General features: G+C 52.1%; 1 protein-coding gene across 1 annotated transcript in view; it reads left to right on the forward strand.

The window, feature by feature from the left end:
• LOC311513039 (nuclear receptor ROR-beta-like) overlaps positions 1-22,420 on the forward strand; it is a 42,111-nt gene extending 19,691 nt beyond the window's left edge. Inside the window, exons 2-10 of the mRNA XM_084614598.1 lie at positions 4,335-4,420; positions 5,011-5,152; positions 5,613-6,026; positions 7,048-7,169; positions 8,264-8,396; positions 12,454-12,561; positions 15,146-15,256; positions 16,161-16,273; positions 17,317-22,420. Of these exons, the coding sequence (XP_084470724.1) occupies positions 4,335-4,420; positions 5,011-5,152; positions 5,613-6,026; positions 7,048-7,169; positions 8,264-8,396; positions 12,454-12,561; positions 15,146-15,256; positions 16,161-16,273; positions 17,317-17,478 (1,391 nt within the window). The 3' untranslated portion in view covers positions 17,479-22,420. The remainder of the gene's footprint in view (positions 1-4,334; positions 4,421-5,010; positions 5,153-5,612; positions 6,027-7,047; positions 7,170-8,263; positions 8,397-12,453; positions 12,562-15,145; positions 15,257-16,160; positions 16,274-17,316) is intronic.
• Positions 22,421-26,279: the final 3,859 nt, after the last annotated feature.

Below are 26,279 nucleotides of genomic sequence, written 5' to 3' on the forward strand. Positions count from 1 at the left end.
TGAGTCTCACACTGGTGGGACTCCGTTGACCATACTTTGGATTTAATACCAGTGTGAGGTCAGAATCTGGCCCAGTCGTTCTGGCCGAAGACTCCCAGCCCCCTCCCATACAGTATCCTGGCAACAAGCCCAGGCCTGCCCTAGACACAGCTGGGTCCCACTGATCCCGGCACTGGGAGTTCCAGGTGTCTTTCCTGCATGCCAGATCCCTGCCTCTACCCCTCCAGCCATTACTGTCATGATTGTGGTGCCCTGGGCCTGCCCAGCTGGGCCAGTCTGCTGACTGGCTGCCTTGATACCTGCCTCGTGTCGCCTCCTGCCTGGGCTTTTGGTTTTAAAACCACACAACCAAAGCCTTGGCGGGTCGACATGCAGCCCCACTGCGGCGGGCCCCAATCCTGAAGAGTGCCATGGAAATCAGCGCAGAAGGTACAAAGCAGAATCAGGCCTGTTTGGCATCACCTTTGCAACCAGTCCCCATCCCGATGCTCATCCGATGGGCAGGCCAGTAACCTCACCAGGGAAATGCGAATGACTCCAGCTGCTGCAGAGATGACTCATTGTTGTTGGCTCATTGTTTCCTTGTGCTCCCCGTCTGTCTGTCTGTCTGAATGTGTTGTCTCTTGTCTTATATTTCAACCAGAAGCTCTTTGGGGCAGGGACCATCTTTTCCTTGTGTTTGTACAGCGCCTAGCACAGTGGAATCCTGGTCTGTGACTAGGGTCCCTGGTGCTACTGTAGTGCAAATAAATACCGCATAGCACTTCTCATCTCTAGATCTAAAAGCGCTTTACCAAGGAGGGCAGTATCATTCTCCCCATTTTGCACATGAGGAAACTGAGGCAGGAGGAGGGGAGATGGCTTGCCCAAGGTCACCCAGCAGCAGAGCTGGGGCTAGAACCCAGGTCACTGGAGTCCGAGTGCTCTACCCACGTGACGAGCAAACCAGCAGAGATGGCATGAAAGGCGCCACCCCCACAAACACCAGGTGGCACCCCAGGACACTAAGGGCTGCAGGTAGAAAGGGCTTGAAGGGGTAGTTTGACATACGGTGGGGACCAGGCTCGCTGGCAGTGCCCCCGGAACGGCAGTGCAGTCAGCAATCCCAATCCGTGGCTGCCAAATCCAGGCTGGGCCTTAGGGCTGCCCTGTGTAGTGACTCTAGGCTGCCTGCTGGACAGGCAGAGAGGACCACAGGGTCTGTCTGTGTCCAGCAGCCTCAGTCCAGGCTCCCCTGTAGGTCAGAGGGACGATCATGATCACCTAGTCTGATCTCCTGCACATTGCAGACTATAGAACCTCCTGGAAGAGACCCCCAGCCTCTGGCTGAGTTACTGACATCTTCAAATCATGGTTAAATGACTTCAAGTTACAGAGAATCTACCACTTACACTAGTTTAAACCTGCAAGTGACCGGGGCCCCATAGTGCAAAGGAAGGCGAAAAACCCCCAGGGTCTCTGCCAGTCTGACCTGGGGGGAAATTCCTTCCCAACCCCACATATGGCGATCGGTTAAACCCTGAGCATGTGGGCAAGACCTGCCAGGCAGACACCTGGGAGAGAATTATCTGCAGTAACTCAGAGCCCTCCCCATCTAGTGTCCCATCTCCAGCCGTTGGGGATTTTTGCTACTGGCCGTCGCCGATGGGCCACACGCCATTGTAGGCAGTCCCTTCAGACCATCCCCTCCAGAAACTTATCAATCTCACGCTTGAAGCCAGTTAGGGGTTTTTTTCCCCCACTGCCCCCCTGGGAAGGCTGTTCCAGGACTTCACTCCTCTGATGGTTAGAAACCTTCACGTGATTTCGAGCCTAAACTTGTTGATGGCCAGTTTATCTCCATTTATTCTTGTGTCCACATTGGCGCTTAACTTAAATAATCCTCTCCCTGTGTGGTATTTATCCCTCTGATGTATTTATAGAGAGCAATCAGCTCTCCCCTCGGCCTGCTTTTACTTAGGCTAAACAAGCCAAGCTCTTTTAGATCCAGCCCAGCCCAGCCCTCCCTCTTGCCACACTGGGGACGCTTACAGGGGACGTGGGAATTCCTGCTCCACGGGGCCACCCTGCTGCATTCTCTGTTGCCTTTGACTGATGATATCCAGTCCCTGGGTGCCTCCAACTAACTACACTCATGGCCTCTGGGACCTGCCCCCTTTTTCCCCTGCCAGACCCTTCCCTGCTAGCTGCGTGTGCACACAATGGGGGCCCAGCCAGGATAAGGAGGCCTAGGGTTTGAAGCACCACCAGGGCTTGCTGGCACACCTAGCACGCTAGCCCGTGTCCGGGACATGCAAGGCAGCCCTGTGCCGGGAACTGGTAGCTATGGGGAGGGTTGGGGAACCAGTTTCAGCACAGGCAGATGTGGCTCTGGAGGGGTGGGTGTTGGGCGTCAGGGGACAGAGAGTCTCTGTGCAGCTGAGCTGTGAAATCCTTGTCTTTGCCTTGCTGTAAGAGACCTCTCCCCTCACATGCCCACCCAGCTGTAGTCCACCCTAGAGCTCCTAATGGCTGGGAACAGCACTTCACTGCCATCCCCTGAGCATGTGGGGAATTGCAGCCCTCTTCACTGTACTGATTCGTCCTCTGCTCTTGTATTATATCCTGCATAGGCAGGTCACCCAGGTTCTGGATCCCCTGCAGTCCCCGCTACCGAGAACGCTGCCCTAACAGTCTGTAATGCTTGTCCATCTGTACCACTCAAGACTTCCATGCTGTTGAGGGCAAGGGCTGCACAAGGCCCTGGGAGTTGGGGTGGATCACCACCTCAACCGGAGCCAGACATGCGATGCTGTTGCAAAAAAAGCAAATGCAATTTTAGGTTGCATTACCAGAGGCAGAGCATGCAAGCCACAGGAGGTGATAGTACCACTCTAATTGGCACGGGTTAGGTCGCAGCTGGAGAAGAGTGTCCAGTTTTGGTCAGCAGGGTATAGAAAGGACGTAGAGAAACGGGAGAGGATCCAGAGGTGAACGACCAAGATGATCAAAGGGATGGAATGCAAACCATATGAGCAAAGGCTGAAGGAACTGGGTATGTTTAGTTTGGAAAAGAGGAGATTAAGAGGTCTCCAAATACTTGAAAGGCTGCCAGCCTGCCATAAAAAAGATGGAGAAAAGTGGCCATTTAAGTGCTGCAGACAGACAGCACCTGGGTGTGTACCTCAAGCTAGCACAGTGCGTGGCTTTGTCTCCCACTATGGGGTGGAGCAGGTCTGGATGTTTAATATGGGCTTTTGGATCCAGAGGTTCCAGGGTTCAGTCCCTGCAAAGAGACCCAGCCAGGGCAGGTGTGTGGGATCCAGGCAGGCAGAGATCCGTTCCTTCTGAGTGCTCAGATCCACCCGTGACTACAAGTGCGGCCAGTACAGGTACAGAATCAAGCCAAGTGTCAATGAGTCCCTCAGCCTCCTCACTCACCATCAGGAATAAGGAAGAGGAAAACCTGGAGGGGATTCTGTGGCCACTTGGAACGGGGCCTAGGCAGGGTCTTGCGGTGCTTGGCGTGAGGCTGGGAAGAGAGCGGCTCCGTGCTCAGCTGAGTAGATGGTGTTGCTCGTTTCCCAGGAGCGCGGAGCAGGAGGGCTGGACTCTTAAGAGGATCATTTCGGAGGGTTTAAACCAGGGGTGGCCAACCTGAGCCTGAGAAGGAGCCAGAATTTACCAATGGACATTGCCAAAGAGCCACAGTAACACGTCAGCAGCCCCCCATCAGCTCCACCTCCCAGCGCCTCCTGCCCACCGGCAGCCCCGCTGATCTGCGCCTGCCCCTCCTCCCTGCATCTCCTGATCAGCTGTTTTGTGGCGTGCAGGAGGCTCTGGGGGGAGGAGCGAGGGCACGGCAGGCTCAGGGGACGGGGTAGGAAGGGGGGGAGTGGGGGCAGGGCCTGGGGCAGAGCCAGGGGTTGAGCACATTGGAAAGTTGGCGTCTGTAGCTCCAGCCCCAGAGTCGGTGCCCAGACGAGGAGCCGCATCTTAACCTCTGAAGAGCCGCGTGTGGCTCCGGAGCCCCAGGTTGGCCACCCCTGGTGTAGACAGTGGGATCTACTGACTAGAGCACAGCGTTGGCAGACCTGGGTTCTGTTCCCAGCTCCATTACTGGCCTGCTGGGTGACCTTGGGCAAGTCACAGCCCTGCTGTGTGCCTCAGTTTCCCTCAAGATGGGGATGATGCTACCCACCTCCCAGAAGGTTTCGTCAATGTCTGTTTGTAAAGCTCTGTGAGGACCCTGTCTCCACACAGGGGCCAAGTGTCTTAACTGCTCTGGTCCCTAGAGAGAGAGGCCACAGTGAACTGACCTGGGCTTGTCTGTTTTGTTCCCCTCCCTGCTGCAGCCCAAATCGAAGTGATCCCATGTAAGATCTGCGGAGACAAGTCTTCAGGGATTCACTATGGTGTCATCACCTGCGAAGGCTGTAAGGTAAGCGATGGGTTATGTCCGGCCCTGGCATTCAGCAAGTGTAATGAGTTGGGCATTCTCAGCCCAGTGATTCAGGGGATGGTGGCCTTGGTTTACACACCTCTTTGGCATGAGCCGTCTGCACGCCCAGTGCCGGGGCAGAGGTTTCCAAAAGCGCCTATGCCGGCTAGACGCCAGCTCCCATTGAAGGTCCCAGCCTAGGCGCATTGACGGGCAGGAGCCGGATACCCTGGTTGAGCTGCTTGGGGACAAATCTCATGGCACCTCCCTGGCTCTGGTCACCATCCTACCAGCACCATTGCTGGCCTAGTGCCCTCCCCCACCCATTCGCCCCTTCCCTGGGTCCGGCATTGCTCCCTCCGCACTCTGTGACAGCCCCTGGTTCCCTCTGCGTGGGCCATGGCTGGACAAAGCGCAAGAGACCGTCTCCCCAGGAACGAGCTTGGGCTGGGCCAGGTGCCCCCGCTGGGCTTTTTCCATCCCTACCCTTGGAAGACCCCCTCCTCCAATCACTCCCCAGGCAGGTGGAGACCATGTGGGGGATTCCCCGCCCCCTCCCCCAGTTTTGAACCGTCCTCCTTCCCACGCAGGGCTTCTTCCGGAGAAGCCAGCAGAATAACGCCAGCTACTCCTGCTCGCGCCAGAGGAACTGCCTGATAGACCGGACCAACCGGAACCGGTGCCAACATTGCCGCCTACAGAAATGTCTTGCACTGGGCATGTCGCGTGATGGTGAGTCTGCTCCCAAGGCCTGGGGGGCAGCGGGGCCCCTGGGGGACCGGGGAGTTGCGGGCTGGGCCACTCAGTGGGAAATAGTAATAGGGCTGTGAGCCAGGACTCCTGGATCCCTGGCAGTGCCAGGGACCTGCGGTAAGTCTCGTCAGTTTCAGCTGTAAGCTCCTTGGAGCAGGGACTGTCCCCCAGTCTGTGTGCTCAGCGCCTACCAAGGTGGGGGCCCTGATCCCAGCTGGGGGCTCTGCTCGCTGCTGCTTACCAAAGGAGGGAAGAATCCCATCATCAGAATGAACCAAAATAACCACCCCAGCCCTGGAGCCTCAGGGGCATTGCCCTGCCCCCCCCCCCTACTCCTTTGGCCCCTGCCTGCGGGAAGTGGCGTTGTTGTTAACCCTTCATTGGCCACTGGGCCCCATCCATTCGCCCAAGCCCACTGGCCCTGCTTCCTTCTCCCCAGCGGTGAAGTTCGGCCGCATGTCCAAGAAGCAGCGGGACAGCTTGTATGCCGAGGTGCAAAAGCACCAGCAGAGCCAGGAGCAGAACGGCGTCTCCAAGGACGACTCCGAGGCCCTGGCCCGGGTCTACCCCACCAGCGTGAGCAGCGGGGTCTCGGACCTGGACGACATCTCCCCGCTGTCGGACGGGCTCCTCTTCGACTTCCCCCTCACCCCCGAGGGAGGCAGCGCTTACTACAATCTCGACCTCCTGACCTCGGCCCAGCCCTCGCCCGACCAGTCCAGCGTGGACGTGAGCGATGCCAAGCTCATCAAGCAGGAGTCCATCTACGAGCTGATGCTGGAGCCCGGCCTCTTTGCCCACAGCACCCTGGAGGGCAGCCAGCTCGCCTCGGACATTTCGATGCTCGAGATCGGTCAGTACCACCCCCCCCCACCCCCTCCGCAACCCCAGTCATAAGAGAAGGCATGAACTGAATTTTGCAGGGCTCAGAGCAACCACCCATAGGTAGGGCTGACCCCCAGACCTTCAGCACTGAAAGCGCAGGTCTCTACTGCTTCAGCTAAAGGAGCATTTCTTCTAGTGGGGAACAGTAGTAGGCTATCATGTCATGTGGGCCTGCCCTAAACAGGGGGCTACATGCTGATAGCGGAAGATAAAGTGGGGACTCCCAGTCTCTGGTCCTGCTCTCTCCTGGAGCCTCCTGCAGTCCCCTCCCCGTGAGTCTGGCACCCAGCCACCTAAAGTGCCCCACTCTGGGAGTGTGTGTCCATGCAGGACTAGTGCAGCCCCAGCTACAAGGATGGAGAAGAAGCTCTAAGACTGGTCTGCAGCCCCTCAACCCCTTTCCCTGTCCTCCCAAGAGGCAGGAAAGCCCTTGGGGGGGATAGGGCAGCTGTGGCAGGAACTGTCCTCTCCCACTCCCACCAGAACTGAGCAGCGGCAGGAGGAAAATAGTCCCCCCAAACTCAGCTCGTAGTGTTCTTGAGACCCAGAACATGCCCCACACCCTGCTAAGCTGCAGTCCAGCCCGTACCCCCCGGTCAGCCAACTGCCTGAATTCCAGTCACTCACAACACACAAATCCTGTAACAAACCCCAGGCGGCTAAGAACTTTGTAGAAGGGTAGACCCCAGATCCTCCTGCTCTGAAAGCACAAGGCTCCTTGCACCTGAGCTAAGGAGAATCCCCGCTGTCACTATAGGGCCTAAGGCACACAGCTTGATCAGTTCTGACTCCACCCAAGAGAAGGCAGTGGCACATATAGACATGTGACAGTTCATCACAACACGTCCGTAGCTGAGAGGCCATGCTGGCAACGTACCAGGAGCCCTGGGGCTGCTCTGTCTTCGAGGAAGCCTGTCTGCCCCGGTAGCAGGCAATGCCCCGTCTCCCAGGCCCTGAGTCTCAGCTGCGCTTTGTGCTTGCTTCGGCAGACCGCATCGCCCAGAACGTAGTCAAGTCCCACCTGGAGACCTGCCAGTACACGACGGAGGAGCTCAAGACGCTAGCGTGGATGCTGTACACCCAGGAGGAGATCAGGAGCTTGCAGAACAAGGTAACTTCCCCTTGCTTCCTACCAGTCCCCGGGGTCCGTGCCTCACTGCCCCACACAACAGGCTGCTCTAGATACCCAATCCCCGGCACTAATCTCTCCCGGGTCAGGGCACACGTACGGGAGCTCGTCATGGTGCCAGCTGCATCATACGTGGTGCCCCGGGAGGGGGATGGGGATGGGGTTGGGGAAGGGATATCGGCTGTGATGAGGATGCTGTCACTGCCTCATGGGGCTGAGCACGCCCTGCGGTTAGGGGCAGAACCCCCTGGCGTGGATCTGCGGGTGGAGGAGCACAGATTTGTGGCTGAGGGTACACATGCCCTAGGGTTGGTGGGGCAGAATCCCCAGACTACGTACCCTGGCGTTCCAGACCATCACCAAGCGGGGCAGGAGAGTGGAGACAGGGATGAACCAGATTGGGTCACAGCAAGGCAGGACTCTTTCCGGAAGCTATCTCCTTGAGCTCCAAAATCCAAGCTAACATTTTGCGGAGGGGAGGGAACCAGATGCCTTTACACTTAATATTGTGAAATAGACGTAATGTCCCAGAACCGAGTGTCACGGCTGAAGCCATGTCTGCTTGAGTCTGCAGGCTGCGTGAAAGACTGCCTTTAAGGGCTCCATGAAGCCCCTGTCTATTTCAAAGGGTCGTTCGCTCTGAAGTTTAATGATGGCCAATTTAAATGGCTGATCAAAGCAAAAAAGAGGCAGATCCATCATATTATGAAGATCCACTGCGAGTGGAGTCTCATTTTGGTGACCAGTGGGCAGAGCTTAGTTAGTGAGTGGCACCTGGGAGACAACCACTGCTTATTTTCCCCACCCCCGCTTCGATTCTGTCTTGGGATGGAGCAAATGGCCCAGGGACGCCTTGGATTTCAGCGGGAGTTGAACACCATGGGAAGGGAGATGCATGAAGATTTGCGGGTGGAGGTGTGCATTCTGGGGGGCGGGGTGCCGAACCCCATGCAGCGCACCCCGCAGGATGGCACTGTACAAAAAGGAGCCCCCGTGCTTGGTCCCCTGTGGCCTGGGCGGGGGTGATGCATGGAAGGGAGCGGGCTGTGCCTGATGCTCCCCCGTTGTGCTCGCAGAGCTGCGAGACCATGTGGCAGCAGTGCTCCCTGCAGATCTCCAACGCCATTCAGTACGTGGTGGAGTTCGCCAAGCGCATCGACGGCTTCATGGAGCTCTGCCAGAACGACCAGATCATCCTCCTCAAAGCAGGTGAGAGAGCGGGGAGATGGACCCCACCGCGCAGACAGGTTCCTCCTCCCTGCGCCCTGCTGGGGTGGCAAAATCCCCCCCAGACTTCTAGGCACTGATAGACAGTCTGGCCCCTGGCCTTGTTCCCAGGAAGCACAGGTCCTCTTACATGCCCCCATCGGAACCTCAGTGCTGCGTGGGGGCGGGGCTAGGTTGGGAGGGGGTGGAGCCAGTGTGGGAGGCTTCAGGGCCATTTAGCACAGGGCACTATGGAGACTCTGGGCTGCTCTGGTCTATGGAGAAGCCCATAAGCTGCTCTCCAGAGGCTGCTGTACGTTCGAGCCCCTTGGGGCTGCTCTGATTTACATCCTGGCCATTCCCAGAGCAGCCCACATTGAAGAATGGCTGAAAGCTGCCTTCTCCCCACCGTGCTGCGCCTCATAGAAGATTAGGGTTGGAAGAGACCTCAGGAGGTCTTCTAGTCCAACCTTCTGGAGGCTCAGCCTGGGATTTCAACATGGGGGTGTCCACAGGGCCACTTCCTCGTTCCTTCCCTTCTCTGCTCTGCCTTTCCCTTCCTCCGTTCTCTCTGTCCCTCACCAACACTTCTCCCTCTTACTCACCCCCACCCTCCTCCTTCCCCTGCCGTCTGCATCCCTCCTTCTTCCTCACTCTTATCTCCGGGCTGAGGTGGGTATGGCTCATCTTCTTAGCACACACTGAGCCCCGCTGCCCCTCCGAATCTCCCACCCCATGACGCATGCAGGTCCCACTTCCCACTGTGGGCAGGTGGAGTGGATGGGGAGGAGGATCCAAAGAACTGGCACGAGCTGGAGCCCAGAGCCAATGGGAGAGTCCCTCAGATCCCACTGGTAATAGTGGGAGGCCCAGGGGGTATCTCACAGCGTGGGGCACCCAGCTCAAGAGCCTCCTCACTGGCTCTCCTGCTTGGGAGGAGCTACGGAGTAGGGGCACCTCCCAGCACCCTCCCCTTCCTGGAGAGAAGGAGGTATCCCCGAGGTGTGTCTCGCACACATAGAGTGGGCCATGCCGTGAGCAGCCTCTCTGCCGTCAGCCTGGTGGCCTGGGCAGCTTGGAGACACATCTTCCTGCCTGGCCTCTTCCTGATCACAACCAGAAGCTGGTGGTGCTGGGTAAGGGAGAGAGAACAGGAAACGTGAAGGATCTTATAGAGCCACAGCCTTGATGGTCCTTAACCTCCAGAGGTAACGCGCCCCAGGGTGCCAGGCTGGGAATGCTCCGGGATTAGCAGAGTCAGGGGAAAGCACATTCCCCCCTGCTCACCAAGCTTCCCCCTTCCCAGGCCCACCTTTATTAAAGGTCCTGCATGTAGATGGGCTTAACTATTAATGTCCAGGTCTGGAGTTCAGCCCCACCAGGTTTGGAGGGGTTCAGATCCAGAGTTTCGCTTTGGCTCATTAGGAAGCTCAGAGAAAGTGGCAGATTTTGGATCCAGGTCTGGTTTTCAATGCCCTCCCACTCCCCACAAGTACAGGGGTGTTGGGATCTTGGGGGGCACCAGGTTTGTCTCACTGCAGCTTCCAGCTCCAACCTCTTAACCCCTGGGGATCTCCCTCGCACCCCACGACCACCGAGGAATAGACAGAAGGGAACGATCCTGCCCCGATAATCCTGGATGAGACCTGATAAGTCTCTTCCATCTCTGCCTCCTAGGGCCCTGATCTTCAGCAGTGCTCCAACTCGAGCTGTGTCAGTGGGTGCTGAAGATCCTCAGCCCTTCTGAAAACCCCTGTGAATCTAGCTCGTTCTCACAGCATCCGTCTCTTTGGTATCTTTGCCCTCATAGAGTCTGAAAGGACCTGAGTTCTAATACTGATTCAGCCAATGACTCATGGGGCAAATCGCGTCCCCTCTCCGTGCCTCAGTTTCCCATACCTACCTCCCAGGGGTGTTGTGAGGGTAACTTAGTGAACGTCCGAGCAGTGCCCTACACATCTGCAGCACTGTATAAATGTTGTAGTGACAATGCTGGCTGCTTTATACACTTTTAGGCCTGCATAGCACGGATTCTCTCTTGCCAGCGCACAGCGGGTATAAAATGATCCCACTGTGATCCGGCAGCACTTGGCACTGGTGTAAATAACTGTCCAGAAGTACTAAAGAATCAGGCCCTGGGTTTCTAGTCAGTTTCACCTTCCAGTTCTCAGGCACTAACGAAAGCTGGTTGGAATTTTTCCTTTGCAATGGCGGAAGGGGGTGTTGCGAACAAAAAATGGCTTTTTTGTCAAAGTGGAAATTTCCCTAGGAATTGTCGAATGTTACTGAAATTTTTAATTGAACACCCAGAAAACTTTTGAAGAAAAATATCAGCGAAAATGACACGTTCTTTGTTCTTGTCTACGTTTCCCTGGGAATTAAGACTCCTTTCCTGACCGGCTCAGACACTAACCCCACGCTGGTGGGTCAAATTTCCCATTACTACAACTACTGGTCCACTCTGAACTCTAAAGCGACTGCTCTGACCTTCTCCCCTCTAGAAATATCCCAGCAGCCAGAGCCAAGTCGAGAAACCACTTTTATTATTATTATTTCTGATGTGGGTGGCAGGAGGGCCTTCGAGCCCCACTCACAGATCGGCTCCCCCTGTGCAAGATGTTGTCCTGCCCCAAAGAGGCAGAGGTCCAAGTAGCAAAAGTGCCACAGTGATTGTCTCCAAGCCTTCAGGTTCTCAGATCACAAAGCTGGCCCTGGTCTGCTTTGCATCAGCAAGGTCACTCCCTTGAAGGAAAGTCCTGCACCCACTGAAGTCAAGGAGAGTTTTGCCATTGACTCGAATGGGATCAGGTCCAAATGAGGAAGCTGCAGTTGTTCATTCAGCCAATGTTACAGGTCCCATGTGGCACACAAAAACTGTTGATGGACTCTTAGCAGCCGATTTGAATTGGTGGGGGCGCTTCCTTATGGCTGGATGCTAGCTTACATCCAGCTGTCCATTGTTTTGTTGTTGTTTTGTTTTAAGGGCAGTGAATCTTACCGGGAAAGTGCCAGGTTAAAAGTTGTTCTTTTTAAGAACCAGCAAACAGAGAAACAAATCCCCTAGGTTTCTAACAACCCCTTGGTGCACTTAAGAGAGTGGATGGTACTCACTGGCTTTCTGTGTGCTTTCTGATTGCGTGCTGATGGTCACTTACCACTGAGAGCTCGCACCACGTGTACTGTCTCCGACACTCCCTTCCTGGTAGATTTTCACACATGAAGGCCCCGATCCTACAGTCAGGTCCATGCTAGCAGATCAGACTGTGGGATTGGGGAGCCAAAATTTGGTGTTAAGCTCCCCCGGGTCTGATTCTCAATTGCACTGCCATTTACACCAGGGAAAAGCATCCGTCCATTTTGCCCCAATATAAACCACCACACAAGGTGATGGAGGCGTGATGGAGAATCAGGCCGTGTCTTCAGTGCAGGCTACCTGCAAGCTGTGCAATCTTGGGTTAGTCATCCCACAGGAACCCAACTTCCTAGAGCATGGCCACACTATCTAGTACTGCACACTGCACACCCCACGTCCACCCTGCCGCTGCGCATGGCTGAGAGAGATAATACAGATAACTGGGCGCCTCCTGGCTACATCTGTTTATATAGCAACCTGCATTGGTTCCTCCACCAATGTCTTCCCTCCTGCAACCCATGCTTCTCCCTCCAAGTTCCATGCAGGTTGCTTCACTTAAAACCAAATGCTGCCTAGTTTATATGTCTTAGTGCATGGAATCTAACCAACCTCTTCATTTCTTCCTTCCATTTTTTAAATTTTTTTTTACCTTCTCCTTTCTTTGTAATCCACCCTTACATTGACCATTTGATCTCTGAAATGTTGAAATATCATGGTCACAAATTGCTCTTTAAAAAAACAAAATTGGGATTTTTTAAACTCTTTTTAAAAAATCATTTGGAATTTACACTTGAATTGCGGATGGTGGGGTTGTTGGTCTGGATTTTTTTTTCTTTTTTTTTTTGTCCTTGGATGACGGAAATGCTCCCTTACCCTCCTCCTTTCCCTCCTCCTCCTCATGGTCTGTTATCTTTCTGCCTGCATTAGGTTGCCTGGAAGTGCTTCTGATCCGAATGATTCGGGCATTCAACCCTTTAAATAACACGGTGCTCTTCGAGGGGAAATACGGTGGCATGCAGATATTCAAGTCGCTTGGTAAGAGCTGGTTTGTTTGCTTTTGTCCTCGCGGGGTGATGGGGGTGGATTTATGACTCTTCTTTAAAGCTTCTTATGGTGAACACCCAGCAGTGAATCCTACAGGAAGGGTCCCAGTCACTGCATTAACTTCATGGCAAGGCGTAAGGGGGAGAGCATCAGAAGCACCTAGGGGATTTAGGAACACAATGCAAGTCACTGAGTCTTGTCCTCCTGTCTCCCCATAACTGTCTAGTGCTTCTTCTTGCAGAATCCCATGGTATATATTCTCGGAGACTGGCTAGCATATGGGACAATGGCTAATGGGCTCTAGGCTGTATTCTGACCCCAGCCTAGATTGGGTGCCTCCAGCTAATGGCTGGTTGTTCTTTGTGCCACAAGCTGATGGGTCTCAGTCTGGGTCCTAGTGGACGTGTGCTAACAAAGTGTAGTGATTTCAATGGGCATTGGCAGCGGTGCAGGGCTTCCGCCTGGGCATATGCAATTGCAGGGTCGGGAGCCATGCTGGCTTCCCTTGTTGGCAATCTCACAAACAGGTGGCAGAGGCCAAACCCCGCAGCCCTGAGAGGCAGTCCCTTCAGGTACATCAGTGGAGCAGTGTCCGGAAAAATCCATCTGCTGCTGCCCATGCTGCAGCGTGCTGGGGAAGGAGCCCTTTGTCCTCCAGGGCTGACAGCTCGGTGCACTAAACACAGTTAAGAGGAAATATTGCCCATGGGCCACACTTTGGCCTTGACTCACCCCCAGGATCTCCCACTGACGTCAGCAGCAGCATGGCTCCTGGGCAGCACCTGGTCCGACGGATGGGGCAGAAGGAGAAGGCACAACCTAAAGAGCCCTGAGTCCTCTCACCCATGGTAACTGCTTCTGTACTGCCCCTAGGTCATGTCTGCTTCCTGGGATCTTCCCCTTCTCTCCCAATCTTTACTGGCGGGGAGGTTGGAGATAAACCACAACATTGGTTACTTCACGTTCACCTGCCGCTTCTCTCTCACGTGCCCCGTAATGTTCAGTTTGTGGCTCCGCACCTACCTGCAAAGTCCCAAGAGCAAATGAAACAAGCTCTTTTGCAGTCATAGAATCCTAGAAGATGAGGGTTGGAAGAGACCTCAGGAGGTCATCTAGTCCAATCCCCTGCTCAAAGTCGTCCTCTAGCATCTTCTATCTGTGGATCTCCAAGTACTTTGCAGACAGCCAGGCCTGATTCCCCATTCCCCTGCACACTCTGGCTGGGATTTTTGAAGATGCATCGGGGAGTTCAGTTACTGGGAGTTGGACATCGAGCTCCCTTATGTGTCTATGCAAACCCCAGCCTGGATGGTCAGTTATACCCGTGGAGAGGGGGTTTAAAATGCTACCGTTCTGATCTGATGTAGGGCAATGACAGATCGGGCCCTAGTTCTCTGATCCCTTAGACACCCTTACGAGGTTCAGATATCTAGGGATTATTTAACCCACCACTGCAGTGCCACTCCCTCTGAGGTAGAACAACCCCCAGCAACGCTACACAACATCTTAGAGCAGGCAGTGAACAGCGCTGGCTCTGCCTGAACCCACAGGAGAGGTTAGGGAGGCCGAGCAAAATTATTAATGTTGGACTTCGGCCAAGTCAGCATTGATACCCCAATTCTTGCAAAAAGGGCCAGGGGATCGTTAAACGACTAGTGCTAGGCAGGCCCGCGGAGTTAGACTCATTCAAAGTAGAGCACAGCGTCCTCCTGGGCTGCTAGTTCTGTACTGGAGCAAATGGGGCAATATCACTTGCTGGAGCACCAGCCATTCAGTGTCCTTGCAGGTCTCCCCGCCAGCTACTGATCTAGCCTGCACCTGCTTAACTTGGGGGAATTCACAGGGTCATAGAAAATAGGAGCGGGGAGGCAGATTATGAGCTGTCCTGGGCAATGGTGCAGAAAGCCTGCAGCCGTACATCTTTGGGCTATAATCCCCAGGGGGAGAGGGGGAGACCTCCAGAGTGCTCCAGAAAGTGGCACTGGGGCCCACTAGGGGGCGCTTTTCCCATGCTGGTCTCAGTGGCCCTGCAGGGTGCTGTGCGCTTCTTGCACGCCTGGTGGAGGGGTGGGTGGGTTTTGAAAGGCTGAATTCTCAGAAGAGCTAGTCCTGCCGAAGACGTGTCCTATGTGGGGCTGAGCTCTTCCTGGCTTTCCTGAGCTAGGCTGGGCCAGAACTTGGATGGAAGCTCGCTGGCTGCTTGGGCTGCTGTCAGAAGGGCGTTTGCGGCTTGCATGGGGAAGAACGCTTCTTGTCTTATTTCTACTAACAAAGAGGATGGGCTGGGGTATGAGCTCCAGCCATGTGGAGGTGGCATTCACCCCAGTGCCTTTGGCTTGTGCTGAAGGGATTCTTTTACTGGAGACTGGCTGGGTTCCTCCCCATTTGCCTGCTTAGTCTCCGGGAACCTTCTAAGTGACTCCCTTCCCCCTCCTGCTTCAGGAGAGGAGCCCGGAGACTTGGCTGTCGTTGTGAGCAGGAGTTGCCCTGTGTGGACAGATGCAAATTTCTTGCAGTGAAGGGGTCTGTGGCACTGGGACGTAATGTGCTTCTCATTCCCATGTCTTCTCTTTAGGCTGTGACGACCTTATCAATGCTGTCTTTGAGCTGGGGAGGAACCTGTGCCGGCTACAGCTCTCGGACGAGGAGATTGCGCTGTTCACTGCAGCCGTCCTGCTCGCTCCAGGTAGGTGCAGAGGGGGACAGGCAAATGGCAATGTCTGTTCTCCATTCAAGGAGCTCGCAGAGCCACGAGCTCCAGGAAAGAGGGTTTTGGCTGTGATTCTGGGGAGAGTTAACCCGAAACCTTATTAAAGAAATTGAAGACCCACTAGATCATTGTCAGGTGGAACAAATTAAGCGCATGGAGCTGAACTGGCTGCTGATGGAGTCCATGGCAAAACTCCCCAGGGAGAGCAAGACTGAAGCGTGAGCTTCTGCTTGAGGTTGCCCTCAAGGGGCAAAGCAGTTGCTTGGGAAGTTGCTTGCATGTTGCATATTGTTCAGCTCTTTGCTGGAGGGACTGAGCCCTTTAGTTGAAGAGGCTTGTACTAAACAGAAATCCCACTCCAAAATCCTGACCTTCTCCAACTTTGCTCTCCTCTTTCAAGCCTCAAAGCCTGGTATACAAGGGTAATTAACTCTCATGCGTCAGGGTGTAAAACTAATGGCGGCTGGGGTCAGGAAAGAACTGCCCCTGTACACAATTGGGCACTAGTGGGGGCTAAACTGTTCTCAAGCATCAGGCATTCGCCACCAACAGAGGCAGCATGTCAGACCAACGTCCCAGTGGAAAATCCTTGTAACCTTAAATGCTGTACTGAGCGTCCCATCCCCCCCACCCCCCCCTGCAACCCCTTTTCTCCACTTCCCACCAGATCCGGCTCTGGAATTTGGAGCCCTCTCCAGCCAAGACACATCACTGGGGGTGGCAAATGATCACAAAGCAAAGCGTTGACCTGTAGCTCCCTGCATACGAAGGGCCAGAAAATCAGTTAAGGAAATACCCCCTCCCCCGCAGCATTGCCATGCTATGCAGGATTCAGATCCATTTCCCAGGGCTGACGTGAGCTTTGGCTATCGATTCGCAGATCGCCCTTGGCTCACAGAATCCAAGAAGGTGCAGAAGCTCCAGGACAAGATCTACATAGCCCTGCAGCACGAGATCCAGAAGAAACACTCCAGCGAGGATAAGCTCTCGAAGGTAATGGAGCTGACTGGGAGCAGCCAGGCGGAACAGGGGTGGAATTGCACTAAGGAAAAACAAGGGCTGAACGTCAAGGGAAAATGGTCCTGATACCCAGGACCATTGTATTGTGGGATTGGCTCTCAGTGGGGGAGGGTAGCCTTACTCCTGGGGACATTTACAACTAAACTGGACAAAGCCCCTCATGGATAGACCGTAGGGATCCTCCTGCATTGGCTGGATTCACTAGGTCCTACGGGAATAGGTCTCACTCCATAAATGTTAAGGCCATTAGAATTTTCTAACCTGACTTCCTGCATAGCACAAGGCCTCTAGCATTGAGTGAAAGGGCTAACGGTGCTTCATCGAGGCTTTATTCTGGCATGACATACAGCGTGGGCTGGGAGGGGGCAGAGCATCACCACAGAGTTCTTCTCCCACAGCCTGGGATGAGCTTTGTTGCTTAATTATAGTGGAACCTGCTGCAGGAACCAGCCAAGGAAGTTCTCCTCTCACTCAAGTGCAAGAGGCCTGTGTGTTAAGAACGGAGGGGTTACGGTTCGAGTACCAGGTGTGGGTGAGGTTTATGTATCAGCCCTCTGTAGCGCAAAGGCTCGTTTGTTACTCTCAGGATCGAGGGATTATGGTACCATTGGGCAGGCGTGACAGTGAGCAAGAGGGGGAAACCTCAGCCTTGAATTTTCAGGGTGTTGAAAACCAGCCCAGCTGCTCCCTTTATTCTCCCAGGCATGGTTATCCAGCGGGAGCCAAATCATTTCCCCCTGAAAACAGCAAGCCCCTAGGATAGATGCATTGCACCAGTTCAAAACGGGGCTTGACCTGGTGCCTCTCAGTCCTGGTCCATTCCCAGGGGCAGTCACCCAGACGCAGCACGCCATCTTCAGGGTTTCACACAGCTGTCGCCGCATCACTGTCATGACACCACGCCACGGCTAGCGAAGCCCCATCCAGTGACCGCAAAGCTTGGGCGTGACTGGTGCACAGCAATGCTGACCGCAAGCCCAAGTCTCACTTCCTTCCCCTGCTTCTCTCCCCTGTAGTTGATTTCCAAGCTGCCCTTGATGAAAACCATCTGCAACCTGCACTTGGACAAGTTGGAGTTTTTCCGGATCCTGCATCCGGAGACAGTCATGAACTTTCCGCCCCTGTACAAGGAAGTATTCAACTCGGAGCTCCAGTACAGCGACCCGCGAGAGAGCTAAGGCTTGGAGCCGCCAGACCCTGTTTCATTTCCCAAAGCCTGGAGAGGAACAGAAACATTGGGGGCCATGAGGAGGTTCATTTAACTCAAATAACCAAACCCGAGAGACCCTACGGGGTGAGGTGATCTGCCCCTCTGCCCCGCCTCCTCACTGTGGTTTGCAATAGCTCTTGAATGTAATGCACCTTGAAGGACAAGTGAACTGACTTTGCCATACCGGTGAAATGAATGTGAAATCTCCACTCCCTCGAGGAGACACTCCAGTACCGTATCAATACCTTTCCTTAATGCATGAACCACCATGGGGCACACACATGCTCATGCAATACAGCAAAGGAGCCCAGCCGCCAGCACTCATCCCAGGACCAGCCCTTGTTCTCCTCTTGTTTCATATGTATTTGTTCGTTTTAAATGAAATAAACACCAGAAAGATGGAATGAAAAAGGGGCAATACAGACTTGGTGGGATAGGTGGCTCACCAAAAACAGGCAGGGGTTGAGGAGAAATAAAGGCCGGAGTTGAATTGGACTGCAGCGTGGGGGAAAAGAAGACAAAAATAGCATTTTACTTTTAATGTGCCCTGGGGTTAATGACTACCCAAGGAGAAGGGGGACAGAACCAGGCCTGTAATGACTGGGCCGCTCTGTGGAAAACAGGGAAGTAGAAATTCAACGTCGTATCCCCTTCTGAAGAACCTAGCAGGGTAAGTGTCCAAACCTAACCAGAAGGAATGCTTTAGTGGGGTCTGCACAGGGGTGGACTCCCTGTGATCAGTGGTTTGAATGCAGGGTCAGCTGTTCCTCTCACCCCTCCGAATGCCATACATGTGAGACTTTCAGGGAAGTCCCTCTCTGCCCTGTACAATCCCGGGCACTTTCTCTAAGAGAAGGGGTTTGCCGCTCGACCTGTGGCCAAATACCGCTCTCTGGCTCCTGTACAGTGCTGCTGTGCGTTGTCCTTCCCAGAGGCAGCTGCATTTTAGAGGTGCTGTGTGTACATAGCGTCTGTGCTTTGGGGTGCCAAGCACCACACTTACTGTTGGCATTGTAAGCAGTCATTTGTTCCAGCCACGGCTGCCGTATTTATTTATTTGTATAGAGTCCCCTTTTAACGCTCTCCCATGAAATTCCCCGTCTCAGATCACGTCCGGTGACTTTTTCTTCTCCCTAACTGCATCCAGCGCTGCCATGTTAAGCCTTCTTCTCCCAGAGGTGTAACCCACTCAGTGCAAACCACTCAGCTGGGAAAGCAGTGTTACCAAGGCATGCCGGGCCTCCTTCGGTGCTGGTTCCCACACAAAGCCTTGTACCTCCCTGTAAGGGCGGTTAATGTTCTCGTTCTCCAGGCAACATATGCTGCACAGCGCAGTACCTGCCAAGTGTAACAGGATTAGGAAAAAGCAGTGAGCGGAGGCTCTGCCTGCTCTGTTCCTGGAGGTTGAATCATCCTTGACCCCATTTTTCAGGAGCTTTTAGCTTTTCGGATCCTAGCTTTTAGGATTCGCTCTCTGAGTTGAACAGAAAGCAGGGTTCTCTCTCAGTGGATCTTTTTAGTAACAGCAAAGTTACTAGGCGGGGATGGGGGCAGAGGTTATTATTCCCCCCTCTAGCATCTTCCCCTCCCCAGAGTTGCAGTTTTGGAAGAAGGTGATGCCTCTGAGGAAAAAGAAGAGGGACTATACTTGTGCAATCATTTGGGTGGAGGGATACCGTCTCCTTCCACACACAGCCCAGAGGTTGCTTATACTGCGGGAGAGATTAAACAGTCACCTGCTGTGGATTATTTTTTAGTTCCTGCTCCTGCTCCCATTGTTGTCAATGCCAAATCGTACGAGGAGAAAACCTGGTTGCCAGAGGAACAGTGGTTCCTACTGATAAATAATCAAAGTTCCAACTCCTTGCCCTTTTTCGTACTTATTCCTTACGTAATTAACCTCCCCCATCCTATAAGTCACCAGGAAGGTTTGAACCTACTATCTTCATATCTATAGTCCAGCCCGCTCCATCTCCTCAGGTGAGCAAGTAATTCCATTAGCGAGCACTAGTCACTGGTTTTTCTTCTGCGTGTGGCCCAGCTCCTGGAGAGGAACATGCTTGGCACTTATTCAGGCAAACCTCCCCATGGAGTCAGTGGAAACTCTGCCGGACTAAAGGTGGAGTAAAAATGGCGTCAGAACTTGGGGCTTTATTTTCCCTTAAAGTCACCATACACAAAATAAAGCTGAGCATTATTTCTTTTCTCGTTAACCACTGTTAGATGTCTTTCATGGGGCATATCAGAATTCTCCACCTCCGTTTATTATCATGGCATTTTTCTCCACTGATGGCATGTTCCCAAATTCACTCATCTTTCAGAAGAAGGCTGCTGGCTTTCCCAGTAGCCCCTTGCAGTATCGAGTGCCATATATTGTTCTCCAAGGCAGTGTTAGCCGGGGTGGGGACGTAATATTCCTTTTTTTGCTATACCCTCCGATCCCAGAGCTTTGTGGACTTGAAAAGTCAGTATTGCCTTTTTCATACATCGGGTTGTGCCTTTTTAAAACTCATTTCCCACAGCACCAGTTGCTTATCGGCTATCTTTCTTGATGGAAGGCAGACCTTAGGGGGCAAGCAGAGCGAGGTGCTTTGTTAAAGAGGTTTTGTCAGTTTCTGCGAGAGGACAGAAGTCCCTTTCTTAAAGGCAATAGCCACAGCTGTTCCGAAATGTTTGGAAAAAAAAGGCACAACCCCCTCCTCCCCCTTGTGTCTTTGATGTTCTCCGGACAATGTGCACTAGGTTGAAAGTCGCCATTTTCATTTCATCAGCGAAGAGGCCAAGAGAGCACCTTAAATCTGGAAAGACTGAGCCCTCGCCGCTGAAATGGCAATTTCCCTGCTTGCGACACAGCATATGTCAAAGGGGGAGACATTTTGGATTCTGAGCAATAAAAGCCCACAGGGAAATTTAAGCAAGAGACTGGAAGCATAAGACATTGTAACCCAACCTGCCAACGTGCAGGAAGCAGGACTTTTTTCTTTTTCAAGGCACTGAATTGTTGGTGAAATGAATTTTTTTTTTTTTAATACATAAACCAGTTTGTCAAAACTCATAGAGTTTTGGCCCTTTCCACAAGTGACATCAACCTCCAACAGCTGAACGAGAGTAGGGCATGCGTGATTATTTTAAACAACCTGTTACAGCTGAGATCTTCAAAGCCACCTAGGGGATTTAGGCATGTTGAAATGAATGGGAGTTGGACATCTAACTCCTCTAGGCGCTATTGCAAATCTCCACCTACATGTGTACCGTATATACTTGCATATAAGCTAACCCCTTGTATAAATCACCCCCTAATTTAGCACTGCAAAGCTCAGTGTCCCACGTAGGCCAGTTTCCCTATACTCTTGTTCTGGCTGCACTGTCTACTTCCACCCCCACCCCACCCCCCAGCTTTCCGAACCTTATACACCTTTCCCTCTGCTTCTCTCACCTTTGCCCTTTCTGTTCAATGTTATTCCCAGTGTAGTCAAGGATAGTTTTGCTGGTGGGACCTGATACACCTAGCTGCTGAGCACCCTCATCTCCCACTGACTTGTATGCCACTTGACGGTGCTCTGCACCTTGCGGGATCAGGCCCCAGGTTCAGTCACTGGGTTATCATAATCACCGTACTAGAGTGGCATAGGAGTGTTTCACCCACCTGCCTCGCAAATTAATGTCTTGGCATTCTAACAAATGTAATGAATGTGCCCCTTCCCCCATACGGGAAGGAAACTGGGACTTGCAGGGCTGAAAGTAGGGACCTCTATTGCTTGAGCTAAAGGAGTAACTCCACAGGCTGGTAGCAATAATGGCTCTTATCCACTTATGTGGGTAAGAGATTAGAGGCAAGGCCTGTAACATATGCTGCACCAATGGGGTATACACACATTTCTCAGTTTATATGCCAGTATACATGGTGGGCCTTAGTGTAAATGAGATTAAGGCCTTTTTACACCACTCTGGCAATATGAAGTGGACTTAAAGTGCAATTACACACAGTTTAAGGCCCCTTTATGCTGTCAGAGTGGATTAAATGAGGCTCAGTGTAAGTGGGAATCAGACCTGGTGGATACATGCCCATACACACACACCAAGCGATACAAAGGTAAGATCACAGGTAACATTTTCAAAAGTGCCTATGTGACTTAGGCACTTAAACACCTTTGAGGCTCTTGGTCTGAATACTACAGATTTTGGTGGAAGTCAGACGTCTACATCCCTTTGAGAATGGGGGCCTAGGAACCTAAGTGCTGTTTTCAAAAGAAACTTGGGTACTTAGGAGCCTCTAACTTTCAATGAGTCTTAGGCTTCCACGTCATTTTGGCCAATGACTCTTAAGAGCCTAAGTCAGGTGCTTTCGAAAATTTCACACCAAATATCTCTGACTCATAGCTCCAGGCTGAGCAGGCTTTAGATAGTTGGATGAGTTTCTTTCATTTGCTTTCCTTTTTTATTTAAAAAAAAAAAAAAAAGTTGAATTGTGGAACCAAACAAAAAGTGAGAGCTCACTATTTCCCAGATGAAGATCTAATATATTGTTTTATATGAACATTTAGCTGAGTGTGTTTTTCCACCTCTAGACCCCTCACACTGTGTATAAAAAGAAGAAATGGCTAATATATATTCTTGTGAATGTTGGTGCAAAAGAGAAAATATAGAACATTGCAGTCAGTTTTATGTTATTTTTTATCTATATGAATGAAAGGAAGAAATGCAAAGCATTTTTCCATCTAACACAACACACACACCCCCACCACCACCACCTGTAGGTACAGACAGGTTTTATGGAAATGTTTTACTTTTTAGACTTAGGAAAACACTTCTGTTCTCATTGAATGTCCTGTCTTGTAAGATGCATCCGATGAAGTGAGCTGTAGCTCACGAAGGCTTATGCTCAAATAAATTTGTTAGTCTCTAAGGTGCCACAAGTCCTCCTTTTCTTTTTGCGAATACAGACTAACACGGCTGCTACTCTGAATCTTGTAAGATTGTAATTTCTATTTTTTTAAAGGAAAAAAAAAAACCTTAGAAAATAATTAAACTTCCTCTTATGAATTGGCCAGCTAGGAAGGGGCGGGTGGGGGAGGGGAAATGTTCATTTAAGGCGTGGGGGAGGGGGCTTTGTTTGGATTTTTCATAAAAGTACTATAATGTATGGGGGCGACCTTTTAATGAGGTGGATTCTATAGAGATATAGATGTATATTGCACAAGATTTATGGAAAGAAAAATAAAGTCTGTTTTACAGGAGGAAAATGTGTTGGAAGTATTGAATTTGACTCCTGTTTCTTAGCAGAAAGCCCACTTGAATCCAGGGAGAGTCTTTTCATGGATTTCAAGGGGCTTTTTGGGACAGGCTGTCACTGAAGCCCCATTCACAAGGTACTCAATGCCTGACTTTAAGCACCGATGGTACTATTCACATCCTTACAGTTGGGCATATGCTTACGTGCCTGGTTGAATTGGCAAATTGCCTGAGGGAAAGCGCTGAAGGGAAGTTGTACGTGGTGAGTTACTGTCCAGTTCTGGTACCCACAATTCAAGAAGAATTTTGATAAATTGGAGAAGGTTCAAAGAAGAGCCATGAGAAAGATTAAAGGACTAGAAAACCTGCCTTAGAGTGACACACGCAAGGAGCTCAACGTATTTAGCTTAACAAAGAGAAGGCTAAGGAGTGACTTGATTACCGTCCTAAGTACCTGCCTGGGGAATAAATATTTAATAATGGGCTCTTCAATCTTTCAGAGATAGGTCCAATACAATCCAAGGGCTGGAAGTTGAAAGCCAGACAAATTAGACAGGAAATAACGTGTATGTTTTTAATTAGCAATCAACCAAGAGTCATGGTCTCCATCGCTGAAAATCAAGAGTGGCTGTTTTTCTAACAGATCTGCTCTAGGAATGATTTGGGGGCAGTGCTCTGGCCTGGGCTACGCAGGAAGTCAGACTTAGATGATTACAATCCTTCCTTAGAATCTATGAATCTAGGGAAACGTGAGCTGCTGCTGAGATCTGAGGAAACCTGCAAGGAGGCCTGGATAGAGCTGGGGAACCCTGCCAGATGGTAGGGAAGCTTGTGCAGGTCCCCTAGGAATGAGCGGAAGAACCTGCATGGTCAGTGTAAGGCAGGCCCAGAAGCAAGGGGTTGACTCCAGAGGGAGAGACCTACGAGCAGGGGTAGGAGGATTGTCAGGTTTGGAGATCTGGGGAGTATAAACACTGCAAGGAACCCTCTGGCAGAAGACCTGAGTGCAGGGTTGTGGGAGGTTCCCCTGAGCAGGGGCTAGCAATCAAAGGGGAGGAGGCCTGGGGGAGTGAAATATTGCAGGGAGCCCTCTCATGGGAGACCTGATTCGGGACTACAGGAGAAGACTTGTGGGAGAGAAGCAAGTCTGGGAACTCTCAGGTGGATGCCCTGGAGAGTGGGGCCCTGGAACAGGGGCTAAAGGAACGGGGACAGAGTGATTAACGACTGTAAGGTGGGTGACCTGGGAAAAGTGACCTTTGAATGGGATTGAGGAGCTGCTGCCTTGTCACTTTGTTTTGGGGAGGAACTGTTTTCCTATGAGGGATCTGCAGGCTGTGGTACTTCCCATGAATAAAAAGGGTTTGAATTTCCTACTGAGAGACAATATTCCTTAGAGAGGAGAATCAAAGAGGAGCTAAGGCAGGCATGTCTGCTGTGGGGCTGGAGGGTGCTCAAGCAGGGGCTGTCCAGGGACAGGGTCTGAGCTGGGATTTGTCTGTCTTGGGTCAGCCCAAAACTCCTAGCACATCGTTTCACCCCTGCAACACAGCCTTAACTGTGCCCTCTTTAAACAATACCTCCCTCCACACCAGGCGATTTTTGTACATGTGCTTTTTAGGGGGCTATACCTCACAAACACCTGGCTCAAATAACCCCAAATTTGGACCACTTCCTCTACCTTATGCCCACATGAAGCCCAGCACGTTTTGAGACACTCTGAGTTGGCACATGGATTTTAGAGCACTTAGACTAAGCCATCTTTTAAACAGTAAGCGACTCTCATTCTTGTGTGTTTGTTTGGGGTTTGTTTGTTTTGGGGGGTTTTTTTGTACAAAATGCTTTCAGTAAAAATGTTCAGTTTTACAAAACTGAAACTTTATATCGAAATTGCTCAGTTTCTGATTTTTCATGGACACTGTCAGGAAATTTCAATACATTCAAAATCAGAAAATCTTCATTCCCATTTGAAATAACCTTTTTCATCAAAAAAGAAGTGCTGAAAATTTTTCTTGCCAGCCAGCCCTACATATAACAAGCTGGAAATCCATTATGAATGTTTAATATCCACAGATGTGTGTAAACTGGCTAAAAATTTAATTATATTGGAAGTGCTCCTCAATAAACAGGGACACATTAAAAGGTAGCGATAGGTTTTGTGCAATGTAACTCTCCTTCTTCCCCAGTGCAGCCCAGTCAAGCTTCCAGCCTTCTGGGTTTTCGGATGCTTCACTAGAACAGCAGTCCCCAAACTTTTGAGGGTCACACCTCCCCGGAGCCAGGGCAGGATCAGGGCCACAGCTCCGTGGAAGGAGGGGGAAAGCGGACAGGGATAAGGGGGTTGAGGCTGGGGCCGCAGCTGGGCGTTGGGGCTGGGGCCGCGGCTGGTGCAGGGCCAGAAGTGGAGCCACGCCGAGGCTGGGGACGGGGACAGGGACAGGGACAGGTGTGGGGCCGAAAGCCAGGGACGTGGCTGTAGGCGGGACCAGTGCCATGCCCCCCAGGGGGGCACACCCCCACAGTTTGGGGACCTCTGTACTAGAGACAGAATGAGCTCTGCTGGCTTAGAGCTGAAATCCTGACTTTGCTTCAGCCATTCTCACACAGGGACGTGAGACATTGGACCTGATTCTCCTGTGCCTTGCGTACTTGTTAAGCTTGGAGTAGCTTCATTGGGTATTTTTACACTACAAAAAAAGGTGTATTCTTAATTCAGGTTAGCTAACCTGTGTTAGTTAACTCAGATAAAACAGCAGTGAAGACACTGCAATTTGGGTTGGCAGCTTGAGCAGCTAACCTGAGTTAAAGGGCAAGTTGCAGTGTTTTCACTGCTATTTTAACCTGAGTTAGCTAACCCGAGTTAAGAACAAGCCTATGGCTGGCTCTGGGCAGGTGCCATTGCTGGAGAAGAAAAGGGATCTTAAGTGGCCGCTAATTGCCAGACCTTCCTTTCATGGTGCCAGAGGGGAGTTGGTGCATTGCCTACTGCTGCCAAAGGGCAGTGAGATCCGGCCAGCCCAAGCCTGTCCGTCTACCAAGACCCAAATATGAGACACAGCATGTGCCAAAGCCCCACAACCGAGGGTACACAGGAAACCTGAAATACTGCCAAGTTATTTCCCTCAGTGTCAACAGCTCCTTTCATAAACTCAGGGCTTGGCTACACTTACATTTTATAGCGCTCTGACTTGTTGGCTCAGGGGTGTGGCGGCCCCGGAGCGGCAGGCTGCCAAGACCAGGTGCTCCAATACATTTGTTAGTCTCTAAGGTGCCACAAAAGTCCTCCTTTTCTTTTTTTTGAAGACCAGGTGGGGGTGCTAAGGAGCAGAGGCCTAAAGGGGGTGGGGGGTGCAGACGCCAGCCCCATCAGTGACCCCAGGCAGGGCCAGCCCACAGCATTTTGGCACCTGAGACAGGGAGCTCAAGTGACGCCCCCACGCAGGGCTGCCCAGAGGATTCAGGGGGTCTGGGGTCTTCGGCGGCGGGGGTCCTTCCGCCCCGGGTCGTCGGGGCACTTGGCCGAACACCGGGAGCGGA

The sequence above is a fragment of the Lepidochelys olivacea genome, assembly GCF_965140295.1.
Source record: "Lepidochelys olivacea isolate rLepOli2 genome assembly, chromosome: 25".
Lineage (NCBI taxonomy): Eukaryota > Metazoa > Chordata > Testudines > Cheloniidae > Lepidochelys > Lepidochelys olivacea.